At 45.4% G+C, this 27093-nt stretch overlaps 1 protein-coding gene and 1 non-coding gene across 2 annotated transcripts; both read right to left on the bottom strand.

Moving 5' to 3' along the window:
- Positions 1 to 1360: 1360 nt before the first annotated feature.
- On the bottom strand, positions 1361 to 24709 carry LOC134807038 (uncharacterized). The gene is made up of 10 exons (XM_063780500.1): positions 24378 to 24709; positions 23945 to 24209; positions 19471 to 19580; positions 18271 to 18402; positions 14757 to 14972; positions 13814 to 13879; positions 11589 to 11647; positions 10006 to 10525; positions 4236 to 4471; positions 1361 to 1425 (listed from the first exon to the last, which is right to left on the bottom strand). Exons 1-5 carry the CDS (start codon positions 24707 to 24709, stop codon positions 14765 to 14767), a joined length of 1047 nt encoding a protein of 348 aa, XP_063636570.1. The 3' UTR covers positions 1361 to 1425; positions 4236 to 4471; positions 10006 to 10525; positions 11589 to 11647; positions 13814 to 13879; positions 14757 to 14764.
- Positions 3506 to 3609, bottom strand: LOC129136282 (U6 spliceosomal RNA). Its single transcript, XR_008537786.1, has one exon. It is a non-coding gene; the product is annotated as a U6 spliceosomal RNA (small nuclear RNA).
- Positions 24710 to 27093: the final 2384 nt, after the last annotated feature.

Below are 27093 nucleotides of genomic sequence, written 5' to 3'. Positions count from 1 at the left end.
CAAGGGAGATAACCTTAAACTTTGGCTGCCTGTGGGCCGAGTGGAACAGAGCCATATTTCTCTTCTTTCAAAAGCAAATAGGAGAAATATTGCTGAATTCTTTTTCTCAGCAAAGAACATCCCTGAGAAAGAGAACGCATCCCTAAGGGGAGGCCTCTGAAATGGCCGCTTTGGGGACGGCTGTCTTTTACAGTCGTAGATAAGGGATGAAATAAGCCCTGGGCTTGCGTGGCGCTCCCAGGCTTATCAGGACAAGGAAATTCCTGCCTAATAAATTTTGGTCAGATGGGTTTTCTGCTCTCAAACCCTTTCTCCTGATAAGATGTTACCAATGACAATGCGTGCCCAAAACTTCATTAGCAATTTTAATTTCGCCCCGGTCCTGTGGTCCTGTGAACTTGCCCTGCCTCCATTTGCCTTGTGATATTTTATTACCTTGTGAAGCATGTGATCTCTGTGACCCACACCCTATTCGTACACTCCCTCCCCTTTTGAAAATCACTAATAAAAACTTGTTGGTTTTGCGGCTTGGGGGGCATCACAGAACCTGCTGACATGTGATGTCTCCCCTGGACACTCAGCTTTAAAATTTCTCTCTTTTGTACTCTTTCCCTTTATTTCTCAGACCGGCCGACACTCAGGGAAAATAGAAAAGAACCTACATGAAATATCAGGGGTGAATTTCCCCCAATATCACACAGGCTCTTCTCTCACCTGTCTACCTGCTTAACTGCACAGGAGAGGCAATGCATGGTGCTCATGAACAAGGCAAGCATTAAAGTCAGACCAGACTAACATTTGACTCAGTCTTAATATTCAGGTGAGCTTGGGCAAATCGCTCATTAACCCCAAGTCGTCATCATTTTGTGCATATAATGGGGATAACTGTGGCACCCACCTGTTTTTGTGAGAATCAATGAAATATTATGCTTGATGTTATTGTGATCATGATACTATCTGACAAGGGCAGTGATGCATGATAACATCAAAAAATTAGAAACTGTAATGAGGTCTCTTGGGCAAAATTCCATACAAGTAAATTACTGTCTCTACAAAGCATTTCTGCCACACTTAATTCACCACTCCCTGAACAAAATGTGCCATCTTCATTGTTCAGGTCTGTATAGTGCTGGTTTCCCTGCCTGGGCAGCTCACTCCATCCCATCCCGGCCCAATCCCCATCCCTCCACCTCCCCCTTCCCTCCCCACTCTCATACAATTCTTCCTTATCTTACAGGACTTGGCTTCAATGTCACCTTAACTGGAAGCTTCTCTCCCTCTCCAGAAGAGCTTCCCATTGCACTTGATGCATGCACTATTATTTGATCATTTTTGAGTTACAGTCCAAGTCTTTTTGTACCTGAATAACATGTTGCCCAGTCAGTTTCTCTTCCTGGATTCAGAAGTCTTTCATGGTAGGTCCAGCTAGAAGTGACAAAAAGACATTAAAAAAAAAAAAAAAAGAGGGATGACACAGACAGACATCAGCACTTAAAAGTTTTAAACGATATGTGAAAAACAAAATTTAAGGGCTTCTAGGAGAAATGTAGGAGGGAAGGTGTTACTGAGAAATATGATAGAAGGTTAATTTTTATTTTATTTTTAGAGAAAGGGTCTTGCTCTATCGCCTAGGCTGGACTGCAGTGGTGCAATCACAGTTAACTGCAGCCTCAACCTCCAGGGCTTGAGCAATATTCCCATCTAATTTTTATTTTGTTTAAGAAATGCAGTCTTGCTCTTAGCAAAGCTAAAGTGCAATGGTGTGATCATAGCTTACTGCAGCCTCAACCTTCTAGACTCAAGTGATCCTCCAGTCTTAGCCTCCCCAGTAGCTGGGACTAAAGGTGTGCACTGCAACGTGTAGCTCATTTTTTTTTTAATTTTTAGTAGAGACAAAGTGTCACTATGTTGACCAGGTTGGTGGTGATCTCCTACACTCAGGCAGTTCTCTCACCTCAGCCTTCCAAAATGCTGGGATTACAGGTGTGAGCTGCCACACCTGGCTGAGGGGGTTAATTTTTAATTATATAAAGAGCTCAAAGCAAATATTAGAAGGAGCCTAAATGCCTCCAGCAGTTGACTGGTACTGGTAAATTGTGATACATCCATATAATAAAATATTATGCAACCATGAAAAGGATTAAGATAGATCAATAGGTATTGGCACAAATGTCCACGAAGTATGAAAATATGAAGTGATGTTCAATCACCATGTACGCATCTTGAAGGATATGGCCCATTTTCTCAATTGCAATTATTTCCTGAGATAAGATTATGGGTCTAAAGAGTGAAGGACATTTTTCACTTATTTAAAAGTATTTATTATTTTTATAATTTAATAAAAGATTAAACAGATCATTGAATTAGTAAAAGACAAAGTAACTCTATAAATAAATGGAAAAGACACAGATACCCCAGGCATGGTGGCTCATGCTTATAATACCAGTACTTTGGGAGGGGGTGGTGGGGGGATTGCTTGAGGCCAGGAGTTCCAGACCAGCCTAAGAAACAAAGCAAGACCTCCTCTCTAGTAAAAATAAAAAAATAAAAATAATTGGCCAGGCATAGTGGCATGTGCCTATAGTCCCAACTACTGAGGTGGAAGGATCACCTGAGCCTAGGAGGTCAAGGCTGCAGTGAGTTGAGACTGTGCCACTACACTGAAGCCTAGGAGACAGAGCGAGACTTCATCTCAAAAAAAAAAAAAAAGGACAATAAAGAAATAAAGCTAATAAGCTAACATAAGGAAAGATAAAATATGTGACAAATAGGCTGGGCACATGGCTCACAGCTGTAATCAAGCACTTTGGGAGGCCAAGGCGGGTAGATCACGAGGTCAGGAGTTCGAGACCAGCCTGATCAACATGGTGAAACCACATTTCTACTGAAAATACAAAAATTAGCCGGGCATGGTGGCATGTGCCTGTAATCCCAGCTACTCAGGAGGCTGAGGCAGGAGAATCACTTGAACCTGGGAGGCACAGGTTGCAGTGAGCCGAGATCACACCACTGCACTCCAGCCTGGTCGACAGAGCGAGACTGCATCTCAAAAAAGAAAAAAGAATGGGTGACAAAGTAATAATATGAGGTCTTTCATTTATCACACAGAAAATAACTTGTTAAATTATAATACCTGTGTGGGCGAAGGTGCAGTGAAATGGCCATTTTATTGTAGTATTAGTGGTGTTTAAAATGTATATAAGCCTTCCAGCATAAAGCTTGGAAATTTTTTTTAAATCATACAGACAGTGACTGCCTCCTCCAACTCCTGGCCTCAAGCAATCCTCCCACCTCAGCCTCCCAAAGTGCTGGAATTACAGGCTGACAGCCACCATGCCTGAAAGCTTTGCAATTTTCATCAAGGGTAATAAGAATGTTCATGCCCTGTGACTCACAGTAATCTCACTTCTGGAAATTTCATCTTTGGATACAATTCAACCTAAACAAAAGGTCATATGCACAAACACAGTGAAAATCTGGGAGTAATTTTTTTCTCTTTTTTTAAAAAAATATGGAATGCTTCACAAATTTGCATGTCATTCTTTCACAGAGGCCGTACCAATCTCTCTACTGTTCCAACTTAAGTATGTGTGCTACTGAGGCAAGCATGAGTAATTTAAAATAGAGTGGTTAAGTGAAATAAGGAAGAATTATAGAGAATTTAAAAATCTATGCTATCTATAGGCACCTAGTAACAGCTCAGTAAATATTAGCTGCTACTATTATTATTTTTATGGTAATTTCACTCAATTAAAAACTGTCATTAAAAATTACCATTGTCATGGAACATAATGTCTCCTACTGTATAATTGTAAAAACAGATACAATTTGTCCCTTGGTATATGGGGGGATTAGTTCCAGCTCTCCCATTTCTGTGTGTACCAAAATCCACACATACTCAAGTTTTCGAAGTCAGTCCTGTGGAATCCACATATAACACAAATGGGAAAATTAGTGAGGTGTGGTGACAAGCACCTGTAGTCCCAGCTACTTGTGAGGCTGAGGCAGGAGGATTGCTTGTGCCCAGGAGGTTGAGGCTGCAGTGAGCCATAATTGCACCACTGCACTCCAGTCTGGGCAACAGAGTGAGACAGAAGGTTGACTTTTTAATAGAATTTTTCTGTTCACTTGAAGATATGGTCAGGATTGTGGCATATGAAAATTCTTCATAAAATAACTAATCCAATTAATGCTGGAATTGGGAACAGCAGAAGTGTCATCTCAGAGCTACTCACAATGAAAGGTGATGTCTGGGGCTCAGGTGTGTTGAGATCCCCATGCCTGGACTATGGGTGCTGAGTGGGATTTACTTGTCCATCCATTTTCTATATTCCAGCACTGGGAAACTAGGGTTTATCCATCTTGATAAGATGTCATTTAAATTCCACTTCACAAGAACCACAAATGGAAGAAAGGCCATGAAACCGCAGGACAGTACTTGTTCTCAAGGGAATCTTCAGCTTAGGTGGCTCTGTAAAAGAGAAATTACATTGTTGAAAAATCGTCGCAGGTCAGGTGAGGTGGCTCATACCTATAATCCCAGCCCACTGGGAGACTAAGGCAGGAGGATTCCGTGAGGCCAGGAGTTCAAGACCAGCCTGAGCAACACAGTGAAACCTCATCTCTACAAAAATTAGAAAATGAACTGGGTGCGGTAAAACATTCGTATAGTCCCAGCTCCTCTGGAGGCTGAAATATGAGGATCACTTGAGCCCAGGAAGTGAAAGCTGCAGTGAGCTCTGATCTCACCACTGCACTCCAGCCTGGGTGACAGAGTGAGACCCTGTCTCAAGACACACACAAACACACACACACACACACACACACACACACACACACACACACACCCAATCTCAGTCTGTCCAGCCTTGACTAATCGAAAGGGCCTTCTGGTTACAGAATAGGTATGCTCTTTTGTAGGACAGGGAGAGACCAGCAAGCTTGTTCACAGACTTTTCCTCATCCTCTGCTTAGTTTTCCAAGAACCCTCACAGTGGAAATGGAGTCTCTGGGAAAATGACCTAAATCTTTGGGTTACCAGGGGAGAAATATGCCTCCTTTGTCAATTAATAAATGGAACATCTGCCTTAAAATCCAGGGAGTTCTGCTAGAATGAATCACTCCCTAAGACCCTGACCTATGCATGGAACATGAAAAACTGAAGTTTAACTGGGCGCGGTGGATCACGCCTGTAATCCCAGCACTTTGGGAGGCTGAGGTGGGCGGATCACCTGAGGTCAAAAGTTCTAGATCAGCCTGGCCAACATGGTGAAACCCCGTCTCTACTAAAAATACAAAAATTAGTTGGGCATGGTGGTGGACACCTGTAATCCCAGCTACTCGGGAGGCTGAGGCAGGAAAATGGCTTGAACCCAGAAGGCGGAGGTTGCAGTTACTTCCAGAAGAATTTCCATTAGCCCTTTGAAATCCTTCAACATTCATAAAGGCCAAAGAGTTTCACCTAATTTAATCTGATGGGTATGTGACCAGAGTCTTTCTAGGGAATAGAGACTCCCAAACAGTTCAACTGGGAAGTGAGGAGAGAATTTATTACTCAAAATCAAAGGGAAATGAAAAGAGGCCAACATAGAATGTCATTATTCTTTCTTGGCGGGGAATGGATTCCAGAGTCATTCTGTGACCTTTACATGACCTCCTTATTAGCATCTAAAAGCTTCCAGTGTAGGATGCAGCCAGCTAGGTTCTCTTCTAATGTAATAAAATTTGCTTCAGCAAATCTTATGCAGAGCCATCTCCAGGCTCCAGAAACAATAGGCTATAAATTACTGGATCTCCCATTTGATACAATGAAGTATAAGCACGGTCCTGAATGACTCCTCTACATACTACTCTGGGTGGCTTGAAGTGAATTTGATACAAGAACTGGAGCGAGTGCAAAGCAGAGCTAGATCTAGGATTAATGTGCTTGGGCCCAGCTCCTCACTACTCACCTATGAGTCTAATTCCAGAACCCAAGTAGAGGGTGGGGAAAGAAGGCTCCTGACTTTTTTTCCCTAATGTCTGCATCTCTTTCACATTTCTTATCTCCTTGCAAAGAAACTAAACAGGCTCAACTGAAATAACTAAATGATTAAACCCTATACAGAGAATCTCCAAAGACTGAGAAAATATCATTCAAGACCGTTACACAGACAACCTTGAGGATGACTTGATATACCAGTGATCTACAATATTTGGGATCATTCCAAATTCCCATCAAGGATCTGCCTATATCAACAAAGGAGCCAAGGACCAACCATTCAAATGGGCCCTGCTGCCAAGCCTTTTTTTTTTTTTTTTTTATAATGCCATCTCTTCATATTGTTCCATTTAACAAAACTGCAGCCCTTCATCTATCCTTAAGTCCCTTGGCCAATGGTACAGAGCCAGAGTATGCTACTCCCTAGCAGGAAATCAACAGGATGACCTACTAAACACCATTCAGAAGATGCTAAGACCCATGAATTACAACAGGAAAGAAAAGACAGAGAATTAGTCAGATAGGTACATGCTGTGCCAAAAATGCACTACAGCCCCCACCCAATTCTGCCTAATCCTAGCTGGGCTGACACCAACCTGATGAGACAGGCCTATAAGATCTCAAACTAAAACAGAAACTCCTGAACTGGGTTCTTTCGAGCCCAGGAAGCAGCAGTAAATCATTAAAGAACAGATAAGTTCTTAAGGTGAGGGAGAGTTTCAGATAAATGGAATGCTGGTAGAACACAGGGCCCAAAGGAGCAAAAGTTAACCTAAGCCCAGGTAGAACCTTGTTTACTAGAGTATTAGGCATGGGTTGGGGCAACTATTCTAACCAGAGAAACTGGCTTCAGTGAGGGCAAGTTGGCAATCCAAGGTATAGCATGCATAGGGCTGGCAAAATTCAGGGTGACTGAAGCAAAAGCTTCAGAACCAGAAAGACCACATCTGGGGGTAGAGCACAAAACTCTCAAGAGATGAATCTTTGTAAGGTGAGGCAGAACTACATAGCAGTTTTAGGAGATCTGTTGGTGCCCAGCAAGAGCTCCAAACGGGCTATATGCAGGGATGCAGGCTGTAGTCTCAGGAGAGGAGGTTCACAAAAGTCATTCAGTCCAAGACCTCAAACTGTGTTCTCTACTAAAAGGAATCAAGGTTCCCTAGAGAAATGGCTGACTCCATGTATGGTGCAGTATATTGATCCTGGAACATCTTTTTTGCCAGAAAGCAAGGAAGCCATCAAAGTCCAACAGGATCCCATCAAAAAGACATGAAAGTCAACTTGAAGAGATAATTATTAACCTAGATGAGACAATGTAAGCATCCAAAACAATAAAGACTGTAATGGCCTAAAATACATCAAATGCAAACAATAATCTATGAGTTCATAATGGTATTCAGAAAAAAAACTACTGGTCATTAGAGGGAAGGTTACTAGGTCACTAACTTACTACTCTGAAAAGTGACTTGAGATGAGAGGTAGGGTGGAGAATTAGCTATTTATTCAGTCTTTCCTGTACAAACATAAATTTTTAGGGAGATTGAAGCAGACGAAACCAATCTGGAAAAATGGAGGTAACTGCTTAATCTGCGGGTTGGGTGCATGGAGGTTCAACATATTTCTTTTGTGTATATTTGAACCCCCTACAAAAAAAGCACAAGACAGAATGTGAGCCAAGCAGCTTAGGGTTTAGGCAAGGCTTCTGCCTACAAGAGACACTAGGATATGAGGGGTAGTTTTAGCCCTGATGGGCTGAGCCAACTGGAGGTATATAGGGAGGTGCTAAATTGCAGAGGTATCATGTTGTTGCCCAGCACTTGATCAAATCCTAGATCCTAGGTCTGCTTGGTAGCATGCTTCCTAGGTAGTGGATCTGAGGCTACCTATAGAACTTCCTTTGCAGTCATAATTCGCTCAGAAACTACAAAAGTGCTTGCTCTTGAAAACGGAGTCTTTGTCCATTTCATGCTTCTATAAAAGAATACCACAGATTGCATAATTTATAAAAAGGAAAAAAGGAAGGAAAGAAAAAAGGAAGGAAGGAGGGAAGGAGGGAAAAAGGGAAGGAGGGAAGGAAGGGAAGGAAGGGAAAGAAGGAAAGGAAGGAAGGGAAAGAGAGAAAGAGAAGGAGGAAGGGAGGGAAGGAGGGAGGGAGGGAGAGAGAGAGGGAGGAAGGGGAAGGGAAGAAAAGGGAGGAGAAGGGAAAGGAGGAAGAAAAGGAAAGGAAAGGAATAAATTTTATTTCTTAACAGTTCTGGATGTTAGGAAGTCCAAGGTTGAGGGGCCTGCATCTGGTAAGGGTCTTTTTGCTGCATCATCCCACTACAGAAGGCAGAAGGAAAAGAGAGTGCAAGAAAGCAAGAGGGCAAAAGGGGCTGAACTCTGTTTTATAATAAGCCCACTCTGTGATTACTAATCTATTACCACAATAACAACATTAACTCATTCATGAAGGCTATTTTATTAGGCCCCACATCCCAACTGTTGCATTGAGGATTGAGTTTCCAGCACATAAACTTTGGGGGACACATTTAAACCATAGCAGAGCACTTAGGTTAATTCAACTAAGAGGAGCTGGGAAAATCAAAGGCATGAGAAAGAAAACAAAAGCTAGCAGAGAGAAATGCATAGGTTAAGGAAAAAAGTCACAGTGAATCCTGTAGTGCAGGCTACTTTATCAAAAGCACCTAAAAAAGATCTCATTAACTCCCCCAGCTCACCTCCACCCACATCTAAAGAGCCACACACAGCACCACCAAAGGCAGCACAATGAGAACAGCATTCTCCTCAACAGACAAGCTGGGAGTATCTAGACACCTGACCTCAATAGCTCCAGAACAGCCCTAAAACAGTTCCTCCCTAAACACCACTCAAGTCACCAGCTTGGAAAGTATTAAGAAAACCCAAATCCTCACACACCACTATGAAACAAAACAGCAAAGAGCAACCCATTTAAACAGCAATGCCAGCTGCTGGGAAAAAAAGGAACAATGAGTAGAGGAGAAACAGACCTCTTGGGGTCCACCAAGACCCAGTCTCTCAGCTTCAGCACTTTCAAATGCAGAATCCACACCCCTCTGGGGCCTGTGGAGCTCCACAAGGCATGTCGTTCTCAAAGATAAATGAGCAGGCAAGCTGGCTAGAAAACCACTAAGGGTACTATTAAAGAATCTTTATAGGGTCAAAGAGGAATGGGTCTTAACTGGCTATGTGAACTCCCCACAGATTCTGAGGATGATGTCAGTATCCCTTTCCAGATGTGTTTAACACTTTGCAGTCACTTGTATTCCTGCCACTGAGTGCCAGTGCTTTGCTAATTTGAACTGATTCCAGCTCACGCTGACCCCAGCTCCTAAAACAGCTCTTCACCTACTCTTCCAAGACAAGTAAAAATGTCTGCCAAAGAAATGGGGAAAAAAGATTCAGAGAGTGAAAACAATTAATATACTAAGAGAGCAAAAAGCAAAGGGGGAGGAGAAACTAGGAAAATCATATATGGGCTCACACCTATTTCCAAAGCTGGGCTAATGTCCTTTTGCTTGTGTCTGAATAAGGCACCAATTTTAAGCTGCTAATGAAAAAAAAAGAAAAAGAGAAAGAAGCAGGCCCAGGCTGGGCGCAGTGGCTCATGCCTGTAATCCCAGCACTTTGGGAGGCTGAGGCGGGTGGATCACCCACGGTCAGGAGTTCTAGACCAGCCTGGTCAACATGGTGAAACACCATCTCTACTAAAAACACAAAAAATTAGCCAGGCATGGTGGCGCATGCCTGTAAATCCAGCTACTCAGGAGGCTGAGGCAGGAGAATTGCTTGAACCTGGAAGGCAGAGAATGTGGTGACCTGAGATCACGCCATTGCCCTCAAGCCACGGCAATGAGAAAAAAATTCGGTAAAAACAAAACAAAACAAAACAAAACCACCATAAAATAACTCAGACTTAATTAAATACAACCCTAGTGGTGAATGACTAAAGATGGATTACTCATAACAGAGATAACAGTCCAGTAAGAATCCAGGAATCTTACCTTTTAATAACAAAAAATCCTTTCCTTCTAAAGTAACATCCTCTCAAGGCCAGGAATTCCATTAGTAGAAAGCCTTCCTAAAAAACAAAATTCCTGGCCAGGCATGGGTTCACGTCTGTAATCTCAGCACTCTGGGAGGCCGAGGCGGGAAGATCACTTGATGTCAGGAGTCGAGGCGGGAAGATCACTTGACGTCAGGAGTTCGAGACTGGCCCGGCCAACATGGTGAAACCCCATCTCCACTAAAAATACAAAAATTAGCCTGGTGTGGTGGTGGGCACCTGTAATCCCAGCGACTTGGGAGGCTAAGGCAAGAGAATTTCTTGAACCCAGGAGGCAGAGGTTGCAGTGACCAGCAAGGTTGTGCCATTGCACCCCAGCCTGGGCGATAAGTGAAAACTCCATCTCAAAAAAAAAAAAAAAATTCCTTTGGGAAGGCCTTCTACATAAAAACCTTCAACATGAGACTGGAAAAAAGGGTATGGGATCATCACCAGACCTTTGGCTTTTACAGCTCAAGCTATAAGAACAAAAAAAAAAGGGATATCATTTAAACACAGTATGTAGAAAAGAATAATTATTGAATCTGTACTGGTCTTTAACTTTTACACTTTGATCTTTAATTCTGTTATTGTGATTGAGTCCAAAGAAAAATAGTATGAGTAAAATAAAAAGAACACCAAAAATGCTAATATTCTGTTTACCAAAGTCTGTAGTGAAATATTCCATTAAATCCAAGTGCAGTGACACACCCATAATCCCAGCACTTTGGGAGGCTGAGGCGGGTGAATCTCCTGAAGTCAGGAGTTCAAGGCCAGCCTGGCCAACATGGTGAAACCCCAACTCTACTACAAATACAAAAATTAGGCAGGCGTGGTGGCAGAGGCCTGTAATCCCAGCTACTTAGGAGGCTGAGGCAGGGAGAATTGCTTGAACCCAGGAGGTGAGCTTGCCATGAGCTGAGATCATACCACTGCACTCCAGCGGGGACGACAGAACAAAACTTCAACCTCCAAAAAAAAAAAACAGCTATGGGGAGACTAGGGATATGATCTTGCTGCAATCCTTCCATTTTAGTAAATCTAAACAGTGTGAATCCATTCTGTTTCGTCCCCACTCCACTCCAGAGCCAAAACAAGAAAATCAATTATATTTCTAGTTCTTTAAAAACATATCTAACTAAATCATCTAATTAAAAGATAATATGCATGGTTCCATACTCTAAAAGAAAACTTATGTCCTGCATATCACGGACATTTGATGAATGCTTATTCAGTTGACTGGTGTAGACTTCAATAATAACCTGTTCAATGCATTATGCCAGATGAATCTTGCATCTCAAAAGTAGAACAAATATTGTTCTTTCAGTTTTGTCTACCCATAAATGCAATATTTACTAATAAAAAGAAAATGAGTTTATTGTTTTAGAGAGTATGAGAATTTTGACAACATGAATTCTCCTGTCCTAGGACATAATTAATACTTAGAGGCATACTATTTCACGTGGACGCTACCATTAAATCAATGTTAAGTGTTAATTACCTCACATAATCTTCTAATCTGACTTAAGACTGAAGACGTACCTCACAAAGTTGATTTATCAAGTTGTAAATCTTCACCTGTTGAATTCATAAGTTCATGTCTGAAAGGTGAGAATAAATACTTAATATTCACTAGGCAATATTCAGCAAAGTAATATCCACTAGTACATATTTAATATTTCATCATGAACTGCGGGTGTGAAGAGAAATGACAGGCTGGGCACAGTGGCTCACACCTGTAATCTCAGCAGTTTGGGAGGCCGAGGCAGGCAGATCATGAGGTCAGGTGTTCGAGACCAGCCTGGCCAACATGGTAAAACCCCGTCTGTACTAAAAGTACAATAATTAGGTGGGCATGGTGGCAGGCACCTGTAATCCCAGCTACTCGGGAGGCTGAGGCAGGAGAATTGCCTGAACCCAGGAGGTGGAGGTTGCAGAAACCATGATCACGCCACTGCATTCCAGCCTGGGCAAGGGAGCAAGATTCTGTCTCAATCAATCAATAAATAAAAATATAAGGAGGAAGCATTTACTGTGTATTTATATGTCTGGTATTATGTGAAGCACTTTACTATCTTATCAAATCTTTGGGACAGATCTTCAGTTCTCATGACCACAAAAGAGGATACTAAAGCTCAGACAGGAGAAGAGACGTGGCCAGCCTGTGTCCCCAGGGCCTATGGTCTTACCACTAGGTTACAGTGTTCCCAGATATCACATGTTGTGAGATTTTTGCTTTAAAATGAACCAAAAAAAACCAAAGGCGAAAAAGGCATAAGCTATTAAAAAGTGGGAGAAACACTAAGAGAACCTTAAGCATGTAACTAAAGATATTATGGAAATGTTATTGAATTCATTAGCAAATTTAGTGCTAGGTTTTCATTGAGGAGTAGGTTACATTACTCATGATGAAGAAAAATGTTCATTTTAAGTATATTAACATAAATACCATCAATATTGTTTATCATGTTTAAATGTTCACTTAAAGCAATTCAGTTAAAATTCTGCATATCATACAATTTTATAGTTTGCTAGTAGGTTACAAGTAAATAGTCACCCAAATAAAAACATCATGTGTTTTCCACTGGTTGTTGCTCTTTTTAGGTGAGCATTTGATGTATACCAACAGAGAGAGGATAATAACAAATCGCTAATTTCTTTCATCACTATATAGTGATGAAGGTGGCTTCAGGATAGAATAGTATCAGGGCAATGATAAATTTGAAATATAACATCAATTCAGTGATGCATCAAGATAAAAGTAGAGACAATAGGGGCACCTTGGTGAGTACTGAACATTTTATTTATTTATTTATTTTGAGATGGAGTTTTGCTCTTTTTGCCCAGGCTAGAGTGCAATGGTGCAACCTCGGCTCACCGCAACCTCTGCCTCCTGGGTTCAAGCAATTCTCCTGCCTTGGCCTCCCAAATAGCTGGGATTACAGACATGCACCACCACACCCGTCTAATTTTGTATTTTTAGTAGAGACGGGGTTTCTCCATGTTGGTCAGGCTGGTCTCAAACTCCCGACCTAGATATCTGCCTGCCTTGGCCTCCCAAAGTGCTGGGATTACAGGTGTGAGCCACTGCGCCCAGATGAATTCCAAATTTAACAAAGCAGACTAAGAGAAACAATTCATTAAAAAAAATAATATTTGGCCAGGCATGGCGGCTCACACCTGTAATCCCAGCACTTTGGGAGGCTGAGGTGAGTGGATCAGGAGGTCAGCAGTTCAAGACCAGCCTAGCCAAGATCATGAAACCCCGTCTCTACTAAAAATACAAAAATCAGCCAGGCGTGGTGGCTGGTACCTGTAATCCTAGCTGCTCGGAAGGCTGAGGCAGAGAACTGCTTGAACCCGGGAGGCGGAGGTTGCAGTGAGCCGAGATCGTGCCACTGCACTCCAGCCTGAGCGACAGAGTGAGGCTCCGTCTCAAAAAAAATAAATAAATAATTCAATGAAATCCCTAAGATCCAGGGCTTTGCAATAAATATGTAAATAAATTTCCAATCTCCATACTGAAAGTTTAAAAGAAATGCTAACTAATAACTAAAGAAATACAACTTTTCCTCAGCTTTGCAGCAATCTAGAAACAAAGTGTGTAGACACTACAAAGCACCTTACAAGGAGAAACGTGTAAGGATAGCATGACTCGCCGGCAGCCCTGGGCTTGTCCACAGTACGTACCCCCATGATGAACAGTAACTCCATTGTGTAAACGCCCATGAACATAAGATTACAGGACTTTTCCAGTTTAGACATACCATATTTTCTTTCAGACAATTCTTCAATTTGTTTATGCAGATCAGCGATACGATGATTCCATTTCTCTGAAAATCAAGCAAAAGTTGCTTCTCAATAATACGTCCCTATGTCAGAGCAGCACTAACATATAATGACTTATTTCATATATTTTACATTCTAACAGTCCATATCATTTTACTGCTTTCAAGAAAAAATTTCCCCTTTTTGGTGGTTCTTAAGAATTGGTTTAATGGGAGACTATTAGAGAAGCTGAAAAGCAGGAGGGCAGAAAAGTTCAATCAAATTAAACACAATAACAGGGAGGTCACAATGAGGCGGTCTCCAGGGGTCTTTTAGCAAACTTCCTAAAACATGTCTCAGCTGTGTGAAATAAGACTTTACAGCAGCCGGGTGCAGTGGTGCAGGCCTGTAATCCCAGCACTTTGGCAGCAGAGGCAGGCGGATCGCTTTGAGCTCAGGGCAACATAGCCAAAACCCCCCTCCCTAGCCCCACCCCCACCCCGTCCCTACCAAAAATACAAAACAGCAGGGCATGGTGGCGGGCGCCTGTAGTCCCAGCTACTCAGGAGGCTGAGGCAGGAGAATCACCTGAACCCAGGAGGCAGACATTGCAGTGAACCAAGATCACACCACTGCCAGCCTGGATGACAGAGCAAGACTCCACCTCAAAAAAACAAAAACACAAGGTTAAGAGGGACCCCCGACCTTACAGATACAAGTTTAAGAAGGACCCCTAAGCAAAAAATGCCAACCCTTTTTCTCCCAATCATTGAAACACCAGGAGGGTGTAACAGTTTTGCAGCCTAGCTGTAGCAGGCTGATGCCCCCAAGATGCCCATATCCTAATCCCGGGAACTGGTGAACATGACCTTATATGGCAAAAGGGGCTTTGCAGATATAATGAAGTTAAGGGTCTTTGGCTTTTGGGGTTGATGTACTCACTCGGATCCTTATAAGAGCAGAGCAGGTGATGGAGAGGGTGGGAGGTGTAGTGACAGAAGCAGGAAACTCCAGTCATTCGAGACGGGCAGCACAAGCTGAGGAGTGCAGGCCACCTCTACGGCCAGGAAACGGATTCTCCCGCAGAGCCTCGGAAGCCACTGACCCTGCTCCCACCTTGACTCAGTAGGACTTACTGTAGAATTCTGGCCTTCAGACCTGTAAAGGAATACATTTTGGTTGTTTTAAGTCACTAAGTGTGTGGTAATTTGTTGCAGCAGCCACAGGAAACTAGTATTGTAGTGAAGCCTCAAAACCCCCCTGAAGGGGCTGGGCTCAGTGGCTCATGCCTGTAATCCCAGCACTTTGGGAGGCCGAGGTGGGTGGATCACTTGAGGTCAGGAGTTCGAGACCAGCCCAGCCAACATGGTGAAATGCCATCTATACAAAAGATACAAAAACTAGCCAGGCATGGTGGCACATGCCTGTAATCTCAGCTACTCAGGAGGCTGAGACAGGAGAATTGTTTGAACCCAGGGGGGCGGAGGTTGCAGTGAACTGAGATTCCACCACTGCACTCCAGCCTGGGTGACAGAGCAACGCTCCATCTCGAAAACAAAACAAAACAAAAAAACCCCATCTGAAGGTTTCCAGTTCTGCCAGCAGTCTCCCACCCAACCCCCAGAAGCAGACATTCCATTGCTGTGGGCCATGGACAGGCAGAAGGAAGCACCTCCTCATGGCAGAGGCCTACCCAGGAGAAACCCAAGGGAAGGCACTGCTGGGCTGGCCCCTCTTTGCCAAGGCCATATTCTTTTTTTTTTTTTTTGAGGCCAGTTTCACTGTGTCTCCCAGACTGGAGTGCAGGGGCACAATCTCGGCTCACTTCGACCTCTGCCTCCCCAGTTCAAGTGATTCTCCTGCCTCAGTCTCCTGGGTAGCTGGGATTACAGAAGTGTAGCATGCCTAGCTAATTTTTCTATTTCTAGTAGAGATGGGGTTTTGCCATGTTGCCCAGGCTGGACTCGAACTCCTTGCCTCAAGTAGTCCACCTGTCTCAGCCCCGCAAAGTGCTGGGATTACAGGAGTGAGCCACTGCACCCAGCATTTGCCAAGACCTTTGATGGTAGGCTTTTTCCAGGTGATCAGTCCTTGTCTGGTCTGGCTCTGCCCCACTCTCCTTCTCACCTAGTTGGAATCCCTAGCTACTTTTCAGTAGAGGAGAGTGTGTACCCCAATCCCAGCTTGGTTCAGATCTGCATTTAACTCATGGAACCTGGCTGCTCCCCAGGTCCTGAAGAAAAAAAGGGTCTCTCTGTGGGTATGATAAAGGATGGGCCTGTCCCCAGGACCCTGTGATAGGGAAGCCCAATGTCCCACCAGGTTGGCAGGGCTGGGGAAGGGAAAGTGTTATGGCAGCCCCAAGAAAAAAAAGAGGCAGCAGAGGGAGCAGGACAGCGCTCCCATGGAACTCATGCCACTGCCTGAGTGAGGGGAGGGAGGAGTGCACGCCAGTGATGTCAGGGGGCAGAGAGGCGCAGTTCCAGGGCGGCGTTCCCCCTCACTTCCTGCCACGTTACTCTGATCGCCTCCAGGTGAGCCTGCCCACTTTGTGCCCAGGGGCCTGTAGAAAACCACAGCTCCCCATGGTTATGGCCCCAGGAGTGGGGCAGAGCAGGGAGGAGTCCTGGACAGAGGAGAGGCAGGGGCAGGAGGGAGTGGGCCTCAAACTCCAGGAGGGGGCCCTTCTCATGGGTCCTGCTTTCTGGCTTCTCCTTCCGTACCCCTGGGCTGATCACTCGGGGAAGAACTGAGACAAAGTTTCTCACCCTCAGGCCCAAAGGGTTTAATTACTGGGCCCTTAGGGAGGTGTGAGCCCCCTGAAAGGATGCAAGGTTTTGTTTTGTTTTGTTTTTTGAGACAGAGTTTCGCTCCTGTCGCCCGGGCTGGAGTGCAGTGGCGTGATCTCACCACACTACAACCTGCGCCTCCCAGGTTCAAGTGATTCTCCTGCCTCAGCCTCCAGAGTAGCTGGGATTACAGGTGGCTGCCACCACGCCTGGCTAATTTTTTGTATTTTTAGTAGAGACAGGGTTTCGCCATGTTGGGCAGGCTGGTCTTGAACTCCTGACCTCAGGTGATCCGACTGGCTCCGCCTCCCAAAGTTCTGGGATTACATGAGCCACTGTGCTTGGCCACGATGAAAGGTTTTGTGTGGAGAGCATGCACATGCCTTTCTGGGAAAACAGTCCACAGCTCTTATTCTCAGCAGGCTTCACGGTCAAAAAAGGTTAGAACTCTTGCTACAGAGCTGTGGAAGCAGCTAGGTGAGGGGCCTGCCAAGGGCACTCTGGGCACTACCTGGGCACTCTCGAGCCCATCATCCCCTAGGCAGGCTGCACTGCTTGGTATTTGCAGAGCTGAGGGGGTGGGGCATGTGGGGACTGTGAAATCGCCCTGAGATGACCCACAGTCCTCAGCTGGGAAGTGAGCGGTGCATCTCCTGCAGTGTCCTCCATCCCTAGAGCCATGGGGCCAGGAGAACTGGCCCTTGCAGCAAGTGAAAAGCCTATTATTGACTCCCTCCCTAGCCATATAGACAGTGAACCAAGACACTCATATCAGGTAAATGCCTTGTTCTCTGTTACCGAGGTAACCAGTAGGCATTCCCAGATACAGTGAAGGTCCTCACACCAAGATATGCACCTGGCCACCTGAGGAAAGAGAAAGGACTATCTGAGGGGATGGGGCTGAGCTGGGTGTGGAGTGGTCCTTGTGGGTCTTGGAGAGTGGGAGGGGGAGCAGCATGAGCCAGGCCTCGAGGCAGAAGGACAACCAGGAGACAGCCTGGAAAAAGTGCTGGACCCACAAGGGCTCAAGGCTGGCCAGAGGGGAGGTGGGATAGGCTGCAAAGTCCTGAGGTCTGAAGATTGGCCCTGGCAGGAAGAAACCAGGTAAGGTGGGGTGTTACCTACACCCTCAGGGCCAGATGGAGGCCAGAGCCAGCCAATTACCAGGCCCTTAGGGAGGTGTGAGCCCCTGGAAATGATACAAGGTTTTTTGTTTTTGTTTTGGAGACGGAGTTTCGCTCTTGTCCCACAGGCTGGCACCTTTGCCCAGAGCAGGCACCAAGACTTCTGGCTCTGGGTGTGACCTCAGTCTGGGTAAAAGCCCCAGCCCCCACCAGGACCACCTACCCCCTAGACTACTTCAGGTGCTGAGCCCAAGCCAGGGGCAGGAAGCTAAACTGATGCCTAGGGTAATCCCAACAAAGTCCCTGGTTCCCTGCAGCTATGGGGCTGACGGGGAATTACAGCCCAAATCCCAGATGCTGGCTCTCAAACTAACACTGAGCCCTCAGTGCCCACAGGGAGATACAATCAGCGCACTTTCCAGATGGGGAAATGGGATCAGAGAAGTGCAACAGCCTTGCCCAATGCCCCAGACCAGGGCTCCAGGCCCAGAGTGTTCTTTTGTCACTGTGTTCAGAGGGCAGCAGCTGCTGTGATGTACCCACCTGAGCCTGGCAGCTTTCTCCAACTTTGGAAGCCCAGGAGCATGGCCCCTGTCCACAGATGCACCTGGCATGAGGCGTGCCCAGAGGGACAGAGGCAGATGAGTTTCGTCTCCTCCACTGGATTGTGAGGGCCTAGAAGGAGACAAGGGTCTGCTTGAGAAGGCAGTGAATAGCGAGCAGCCTGAGGCAGTGCCCCTCTGGATGGATCTGCAGTGCCTGGATGGAACCTGGCTCAGACAGAGCTCAGTTCTGCAGGTCCCTGAGGCATGGAGAGTTCACAGCTACCAAGTGTAGGAGTCTGGATTCAAAGCCAACGGCGTGACTCCAAAGTCCCTGCCCTAGCCCCTGGACCACCCTTGCAGGCCCATCAGATGCCCAGGCCAGCAGCACAGCCGGCCAAGACCAGGGAAACTTGGGGAGCCTCAGAGCACCCCCAGGTATTCCAACCTTATCCTGGTACCCCGCCTCTCACCACCCTTCTTCCTGCTTTAACCTCAACCCCTACACAAAGCCTGGGCCACTTAATGTGGCATCAAACAGATGCCTCAATAAATCAGTCTAATCTTGAAAAAAAAAAAAAGACTTAACAGATATACAATTGCACGTTAGAATGCTAAAGACCATAAACATATAACAACTTAAAGTACATATAAATTCAATATATATCCAATCATTGTAACTATGACACAGTAGAATATTAAAATACTATTTTCAAAATGTATACAAACTTAATGTTCTATGTATTCAAACTATTTATTCAAAATACAAATCATCAACATAAATTGCCACTAATATTCAGTCCCTTCACAGGACACATGATTCACTGGGAGTTAATAAATTATCAGCCGGCAGGCAGTGACACACAGCAAAAATGAAAACCAAGAGGTGAAATAGTTCTGAAACAAAGGTTTTAAAGCTAACAGAAATCAATGAATTACTAAGTCATTAGCACTAATTTTGAGCCAACTAACTAATTAATATGAGATGATACAATGTCCTATACTTTGGTAAATACAGACTATGTTTAAACAACGTCTGTAACGTGACTTGTAAAATGCTCCTGGCTTTACAAAGATGTGATTAAGATGTAGTAACACATGCTAAACCATTTCCCCCTGCAGAGCATGTGGTAACTTTCATCAGTCACACTGAGAGTCCAGAAGATAAAGGAAAAGGTCATGGATTTCACTGAGAACTTACCAGAGTTGAACTCCCTCATTTTCCGTTCCCCAGCATTGGCGGGTTCTGGGACTGGTGGCTGTGGTGGCTCGTTGGTCTTTGTCTCTTAGAAGGTGGGGAATAATCATCATCTTGAAAAAGAAAAAATGGTCATTACTGAAGGAACCATCTTAGGTTACAGCCACCTCTGGGTCAATTCCCAACATTCAAAAGCTGAGCAGGGCTTTAAAGCTATCTTATTAATAATTATTTCTGTATTGTGAACTTCAGCATACTTTTTTCTAGTTACATTTGAAATGTTATTCTGTTGGGATGTACTCAAGTGAATACTGCTTTTTCCTCTGCCTTGCTTCATTATTTAGTTTCCTTCATTTGAATCATCATTGTAAGTCTCCCCTTCTCCTCAAATAACTTTCAAATTGCTGCCAAGAACTATGTTCTATCTTAAGGCTTTTGAGAAAAAACTTTCAATGAAGATAGCCGCCTAAAGTTATACAAATATAGAAGAAACGGGATAAAATAAAGTTTAGATTGGAAAAAATATTTAAGATTATACAAAATTCACATGTAAACAAGGGAAGCTGAGTAATTGTATGTTCAAATACTTTTAACAAGTGCAAAACATGTAGGCTTAAAGAAATAGAGCTGGCCAGGCATGGTGGTTCACGCCTGTAATTCCAACAGTTTGGGAGGCTGAGGCAGGCAGATAACTTGAAGTCAGGAATTCGAGACCAGCCTGGCCAACAGAGTGAAACCCTCTCTCTACTAAAAATACAAAAATTAGGCCAGGAGTGATGGCTCATGCCTGTGATCCCAGCACTTTGAGAGGCCGAGGCGGGTAGATCACCTGAGGTCAGGAGTTTGAGACCAGCCTAACCAACATAGAGAAACCCCATCTCTACTAAAACTACAACATTAGCTGGGTGTGGTGGCACATGTCTGTAATCCCAGCTACTCGGGAGGCTGAGGCAGGAGAATCCCTTGAACCTGAAAGGCAAAGATTGTGGTGAGCCGAGATTGTGCCATTGCACTCCAGCCTGGGCAACAACAGCAAAACTCCGTCTCAAAAAAAAAAAAAAAGAAAAAATTAGCCAGGCATGGTGGCGCATGCCTGTAATCCCAGCTACTTGGGAGGCTGAGGCAGGAGAATCGCTTGAACCCAGGAGACTGAAGTTGCGGTGAGCTGAGACTGCACCATTGCACTCCAGCCTGGGTAGCAGAGCAAGACCCTGTCTCAAAAAAAAAAAAAAAAAAAAGAGAGAGAGAGAAAGAAAGAAAGAGGGCTACATTATCTATGAAACAGATACTGTTAACTCAGTCACCAGAAAGCCTGTGTATAAATGAGCAGTGAGATATTCAAGCACAGCACACACACACTTCTCAGGATAGCTGTCGTGAGAGTTCCATGCTCATTTCCTTCTGGATACACATCAGCAACTCACTCTGCTATGATCCTGCAATACATCTCATGTTAGAAATAGAGACATCTGGGCCAGGCACAGTGGCTGACGCCTGTAATCCTAACACTTTGGGAAGCCGAGGCAGGCAGATCACCTAAGGTCAGGAGTTCGAGACCAGCCTGGCCAACATGGTGAAACACTGTCTCTACCAAAAATACAAAAAATTAGCTGGGCATGGTGGCGCGCGCCTGTAATCCCAGCTACTCAGGAGCCTGAGGCAGGAGAATTGCTTGAACCCGGGAGGTGGAGGTTGCAGTGAGCCGAGATCATGCCACTGCACTCCAGCATGGGGGACGGAGCAAGGCTCTGTCAAAAAAAAAAAAAAAAAAAAAAAAAAAAACAGAAAAAGAAAAAGAAAAAAGAATTAGAGACATCTAGATGAAATCAGCTGCCAGTCTCGCAAAGTGTCGGGTAACATCCTATTAAGATTGCTGCTTACACATCTATAAAATACTGAAAATATCATTTTAAGAAATCTTTGTTTTATTTTGAGACAGAGTTTTGCTCGTTGACCAGGCTGGAGTGCAATGGTGCGATCTCAGCTCACTGCAACCTCTGCCCTCTGGGTTCAAGCAATTCTCCTTCCTCAGCCTCCTGAGTAGCTGGGATTACAGGCATGCACTACCACGCCTGGCTAATTTTGTATTTTCAGTTGAGACAGGGTTTCTCCATATTGGTCAGGCTGGTCTCGAACTCCTGACCTCAGGTGATCCACTGACCTTGGCCTCCCAAAGTGCTGGGATTACAGGTGTGAGCCATCATGCCTAGCCAAAAAACCCTTATTTTAAAACAAGCCAGGCGCGGTGGCTCATGCCTATAATCCCAGCACTTTGGGAAGCCAAGGCGGGTGGATCACTTGACGTCAGTAGTTTGAGACCAGCCTGGGCAACATGTTGTAACCCCATCTCTACTAAAAATATATTTTAAAAATTAGCTGGGCATGGTGGTGGGCACCTGTAATCCCAGCTTCTCAGGAGGCTGAGGCAGGAGAATCACTTGAACCTGGGAGGTGGAGGTTGCAGTGAGCGGAGATCACGCCACTGCACTCTAGCCTGGGTGACAATAGAAAGACTCCATCTCAAAAACAAAACAAAACAAAACAAAAAACCACTAAAAAAAAGACTCCATTTCAAAAACAAAACTAAAACCAAAAACACAACACAAATGTAGTACACAAATGAAAATAATTACTGTGTTAAACACAGTTTCATAGAAAATAAAAGACCAATCAAACACAATAAGCTGCTTTTTTAGATGGGTATGTTATTCTTCTTTCACAGCTAAAGAAACGGGCTCAGAGCATGTTATTTGATTGGACTGTGTTGCATCTCTGGACAGTGCAGCTGAGATCAGACTTTGTGGGTAACTCCACTAGCCTACCAGGGTGCCTCTCATAAAGGTAAGAAATGTAAATTTGGCCTAATATACAAAGTTGCCAGGGCAGCACTGGGTCAATTCTACATACAGTACTTCTATGTTCATCAAGGGAAACCTTAAGGGAAAGTGAAAATGCTTCTAGAAGGCGACTGGACACCAGCGCCTTTGCTTGTTGCCTTTGGGCTCTTCTTCTAAGACCAACAGTGACCTGAAATTATTGACTGGCTTTTCCAATCAAGTGGACAAAATGGTACCAAGGTCGCCAACATCAGACAAATTCACTTGAGGGCCTTATCTATGTGCTTTGAAAGACAAAACTGCTTTTGTAAAGGACACTGTATTTCAGAAAAACATAATCATATTAACAAATAATAACACTGTAAAATGCTGATGTGTTGAATGCTACTTTAGAAAAACATGCTCAAATCTAGGGAAAAAATTTGATACAAAACTACATATCAATTATCTAGCTAGCTAGCTAGCTATCTAGAGACATGCTTTCATTCTATTGCTCAGGATGGGAAGCAGTGGGATTATCATAGCTCACTGCAGCCTTGAGCTCCTGGCTTCAAGTGATCCTCCTGCCTCAGCCTCCTAACTAGCTAGGGCCACAGGTGGACACAGTTATGCCTGGGTTTTTGTTTGTTTTGTAGAGACAGGGTGTCACTACATTGCCCAGGCTGGTGTCAAACTTTGGAGTCTCGCTGTGTCGCCCAGGCTGGGGTGCAGTAGTGCGATCTCGGCCCAATGCAACCTCCGCCTCCCGGGTTCAAGTAATTCTCCTTTATCAGCCTCCCAAGTAGCTGGGACTACAGGCATGCACCACCACGGCCGGCTAACTTTTGTATTTTTTGTAGAGACTGGGTTTCACCATGGCCAGGCTGGTCTCCAACTCCTGACCTCAGGTGATCCACCCGCCTTGGCCTCCCAAAGTGTTGGGATTACAGGTGTCAGCCACTGAGCCTGGCGGAGCACTTTCTTATATTATTAAGTAGCCTAACCCAGGTGGGGCGCTGTCCCTCACGCCTGTAATCCCGACAACTCTGATGGCCAAGCTGAGAAGATCGCTTCAACTCAGGAGTTCAAAACTGGCCCAGGCAACATAGCGAGACCCCCCGCCCACCCCATCTCTAGAAAAAAATACAAAAATTAGGCCAGGTGCACACAGCGCCCAGCTAATTTTTGTATCTTTTGTAGAGACAGGGTTTCGTCATGTTGCCCAGGCTGGTCTCGAACTCCTGAGCCCAAGCCATCCATCCTCCCGCCTTGGCCTCCCAAAGTGCTGGGATTACAGTAGGGCCCAGCCAGCCTCATGTTTTATTTAGCAGTCCCTCCCTGTTGCACACTTGGATAGTTTTTTTAATTTTTTTACACACGGCTTACCTCAATCTCGCAGGCTGGAATGCTGTGGTGGGATCATAGCTCACTGGAGCCTTGAACCCTTGGGTTCAAGTAGCTGGGGGGCTGAGGTAGGACTACAGAGATGGGGTTGCGCCATGTTGCTAGGCTGCTCTTGGCCTGAAGGGTCCTCCTGCCTCGGCCGCGCCAGACATAGTTTTCTATTTTTAACCAACATAAACACTGTGCTGGGTCTGAATTTTTCAGCTACCCTTCTTCAGCCGGCAACACACAGGACCTGGCGGGGAGGTCGCTCTTACCAGTCCCCACTCTGACGAGAAGACTGCCCAGCTCCAGGAACCATAGCGCCCCAGTGACGTGGCCGAACACCCGCGCCTCTGACTCGCCAAAGGCCCACCTCTATGGTGTCGGCGAAGACGCGCCCTTGTGACGTCGCGGAAGACGCGCCCTTGTGACGTCGCGGAAGACGCGCCCTTGTGACGTCGCGGAAGACGCGCCCTTGTGACGTCGCGGAAGACGCGCCCTTGTGACGTCGCGGAAGACGCGCCCTTGTGACGTCGCGCCCTTGTGACGTCACAGGGGACCGCCACTCACGCGGAGCCAATCGGAACTCACGGCGGGGCTGCTGGGTCTTCCAGGAGCGCGCATGAGCGGACGCTGCCTACGGGTTGCCGGGCGGGATGTAACCGGCTGCTGAGCTAGCAGTTCTGTGTCGCTAGGCTTCGGCCCGGCCGCCGCCGCACATAAGCTGCGATGAGGAGCTTTACGACTTCCCGGTCTTCGGGGCCAGGAGCAGCAAGGGCCAGACTCTGCGCTAGCAGGCGCTGCGCGCCAACCGGCTGGCACCTGTCGCAGAAGGTGCAACCGATCGCACTGTCGCGCAGAAGCTCCTCAGTGGCCAGCACCAGCTGCAGCCCCAGCCGCCCACTCGCCTCACCTGAGCCTGTGTACGTGCGCCCCACAACGCCTCTCCCAGCCAGGGCCCGGGGATCCCCGGGAGCGTCCCCGGCTATCTGGCGCCGCTCATCCTGGGTAGGGTCGGCCCCTCTGAGGCTGCCCGGCATGAGGGAGCTCCACCCCTGAGCTTGACCTCTGACGGCCCTTTGTAATAGCATTAAGTCTTTGAAACTTTGTAGCGGGGTAGAAGGGGCTAGGAAACGAAGAAAACATCTTTTTAAAAATATAAGCGGTCGGCTGGGCGAGGTGGCCCACGCCTGTAATCCCAGCACTTTGGGAGGTCGAGGCGGGATCGCGAGGACAGGAGTTCAAGACCAGCCTGGCCAGCATGGTTTCACTGAAACCCCGTCTCTACTAAAAATACAAAAATTAGTCGGGCGTGGTGGCAGGTGCCTGTAATCCCAGCTACTCGGGAGGCTGAGGCAGAGAATTGTTTGAACCCGGGATGCGGAGGTTGCAGTGAGCGGAGATCGCGCCACTGCACTCCAGCCTGGGCAACAGACCAAGACTCCGTCTAAACAAACAAATATATGTGTGTATATATATGCGATCGAGCCCAGGAGGTTGAGATTACAGTGAGCTGAGATTATATAAGCGATCAAGCACTGGAGGTTGAGGTTACAGTGAGCTGAGATTGCGCCATTGCACTCCAGCCCGTGTAACAGAGGGAGACTCTGTCTTTAAAAAATTATATGTAAGTGAGAGCTTTTCTTCCAGCACTCATGCTCAGACTGAAGAAAGTAATTGGGCCAGGCCCGGTGGCTCACGCCCGTAATCCCAGCATTTTGGGAGGCAGAGGCGGTGGCGGAAGCAGGTGGATCGCTTGAGCTCAGGAATTCCAGACTAGTTTGGGCAACATGGTGGAACCCTGTCTCTACAAAAATACAAAAAATTAGCTGGGCATGGTGGCACGCACTTGTAGTCTCCGCTACTTGCCGGGCTTAGGCGGGAGGATCGCTCAGCTGCAGCCTCGACCTCCAGGGGCAATCCATTTCAGCCTCCCAAAGTGCTGAGATTACAGCCATCGTGCCTGGCTTTACACTATATTTTAATACTTTTTTTGAAAATGGAAAATTTTACAGGCAATTCACTTCCTTCAAACTAATGATAAGGAAGTGATGCTGTTCTGTTCTGTTTTGTTTTTTGTTTTTGTGGTTTTTTTTTTCTTTTTTGAGATGGGGTCTTGCCCAGGTTGGAGTGAGGTGGTGCAAACAAGGCTCACTGCAGCCTTGACCTTCGGGCTCAAGGAATCCTTCCCCGTCAGCCTCCCTGGTAGCTAGGACTACAGGTGCATGCTACCACGCTTGGCTAATTCTTTTTTTGAAATGGAGTCTCACTCTGTCTCCCAGGCTGGAGTGCAGTGGTGCAATCTCGGCTCACTGCAGGCTGGTCTCAACCTCTGACTTCGGATGGTCCACCCACTTCTGCACCCCAAAGTGCTGGGATTACAAGTGTGACCCACCGCGCCTGGCGATTTTGCTTATTTTAGATACTAGAACTTTTTAAATTAAAATTTTTTTTTCCTGAGATGGAGTCTTACTTTGTCTCCAGGCTGGAGTGTAGTGGCATAATCTCGGCTCACTGCAACCTCCACCTCCTGAGTTCAAGTGATTCTCCTGCCTCAGCCTGCCAGAGTTGCTGGGACTACAGGTGCGCACCACCACACCCAGGAGTTCAAGGCTGCAGTGAGCCATGATCGTACCACTGCACTCCAGCCTGGGCAACACAGCGAGACCCTGACTCCACAAATAAATAAATCAACATCATATGATCTGTACCAGGGTATAGGCAGGTGCTATGATCCCCACTTTTCATCCTCAACTCTAAGTTGAGTCATACATCAACCTCTAGTAAAAAGTGGCATGCTCTCAGTCAAAGGGGTAAGCCCAAACCACGTGGAGAGAATCTTATCTCTTTTGAGAGCTATATAAAAAGAATTCCTCCTAGGCATAAAAATATTGTGACACCAGTTACTTAGGCTAAACATGCCTATTATGCTAAGTGAGTTATTAACAATAAATACTTTAACTCTGTGCCATGTTATCATAATCTGATTTATAATTTGTTTTAATCTTAGGTTATATATACCTTGAAGCCATTTATATTTTGGTATACTTGTAATAATTACTATACACTGGACTATGTATATTGGACTAAACACGGAGAGTCAAAAAAGAGTATGTGGTCAGAGTAGAAATCATGCCCTAGCTTCCTTCGTGTCTACCTCCTACCTTGAGTAGAAGTGGTAGAAAAAGTAATTACCTAAGATTTTTTTGGATTCTGGTTTGTGGAGAATCACCCTTATATTTAGGCTGATGGGCGGCAAAATTAGAAAGTATTTTTTGTGATTTCGAATTTTATACAGAGATGTTCATTGTGATTAATTATTCTTTGTATTAGCAGATTTTTGCTTTTTATAGCTGCATGATTTCTTGTTTATTATTCATTCATTATTGTCTATTAATAAAGAAAAACTTTATTTCACTGAAGC

The sequence above is a fragment of the Pan troglodytes genome, chromosome 8, assembly GCF_028858775.2.
Source record: "Pan troglodytes isolate AG18354 chromosome 8, NHGRI_mPanTro3-v2.0_pri, whole genome shotgun sequence".
In the NCBI taxonomy this organism is placed as follows: domain Eukaryota; kingdom Metazoa; phylum Chordata; class Mammalia; order Primates; family Hominidae; genus Pan; species Pan troglodytes.
The sequence above is the reverse complement of the archived record's forward strand: the minus strand, read 5'-3'. Positions and strand labels throughout refer to the sequence as shown.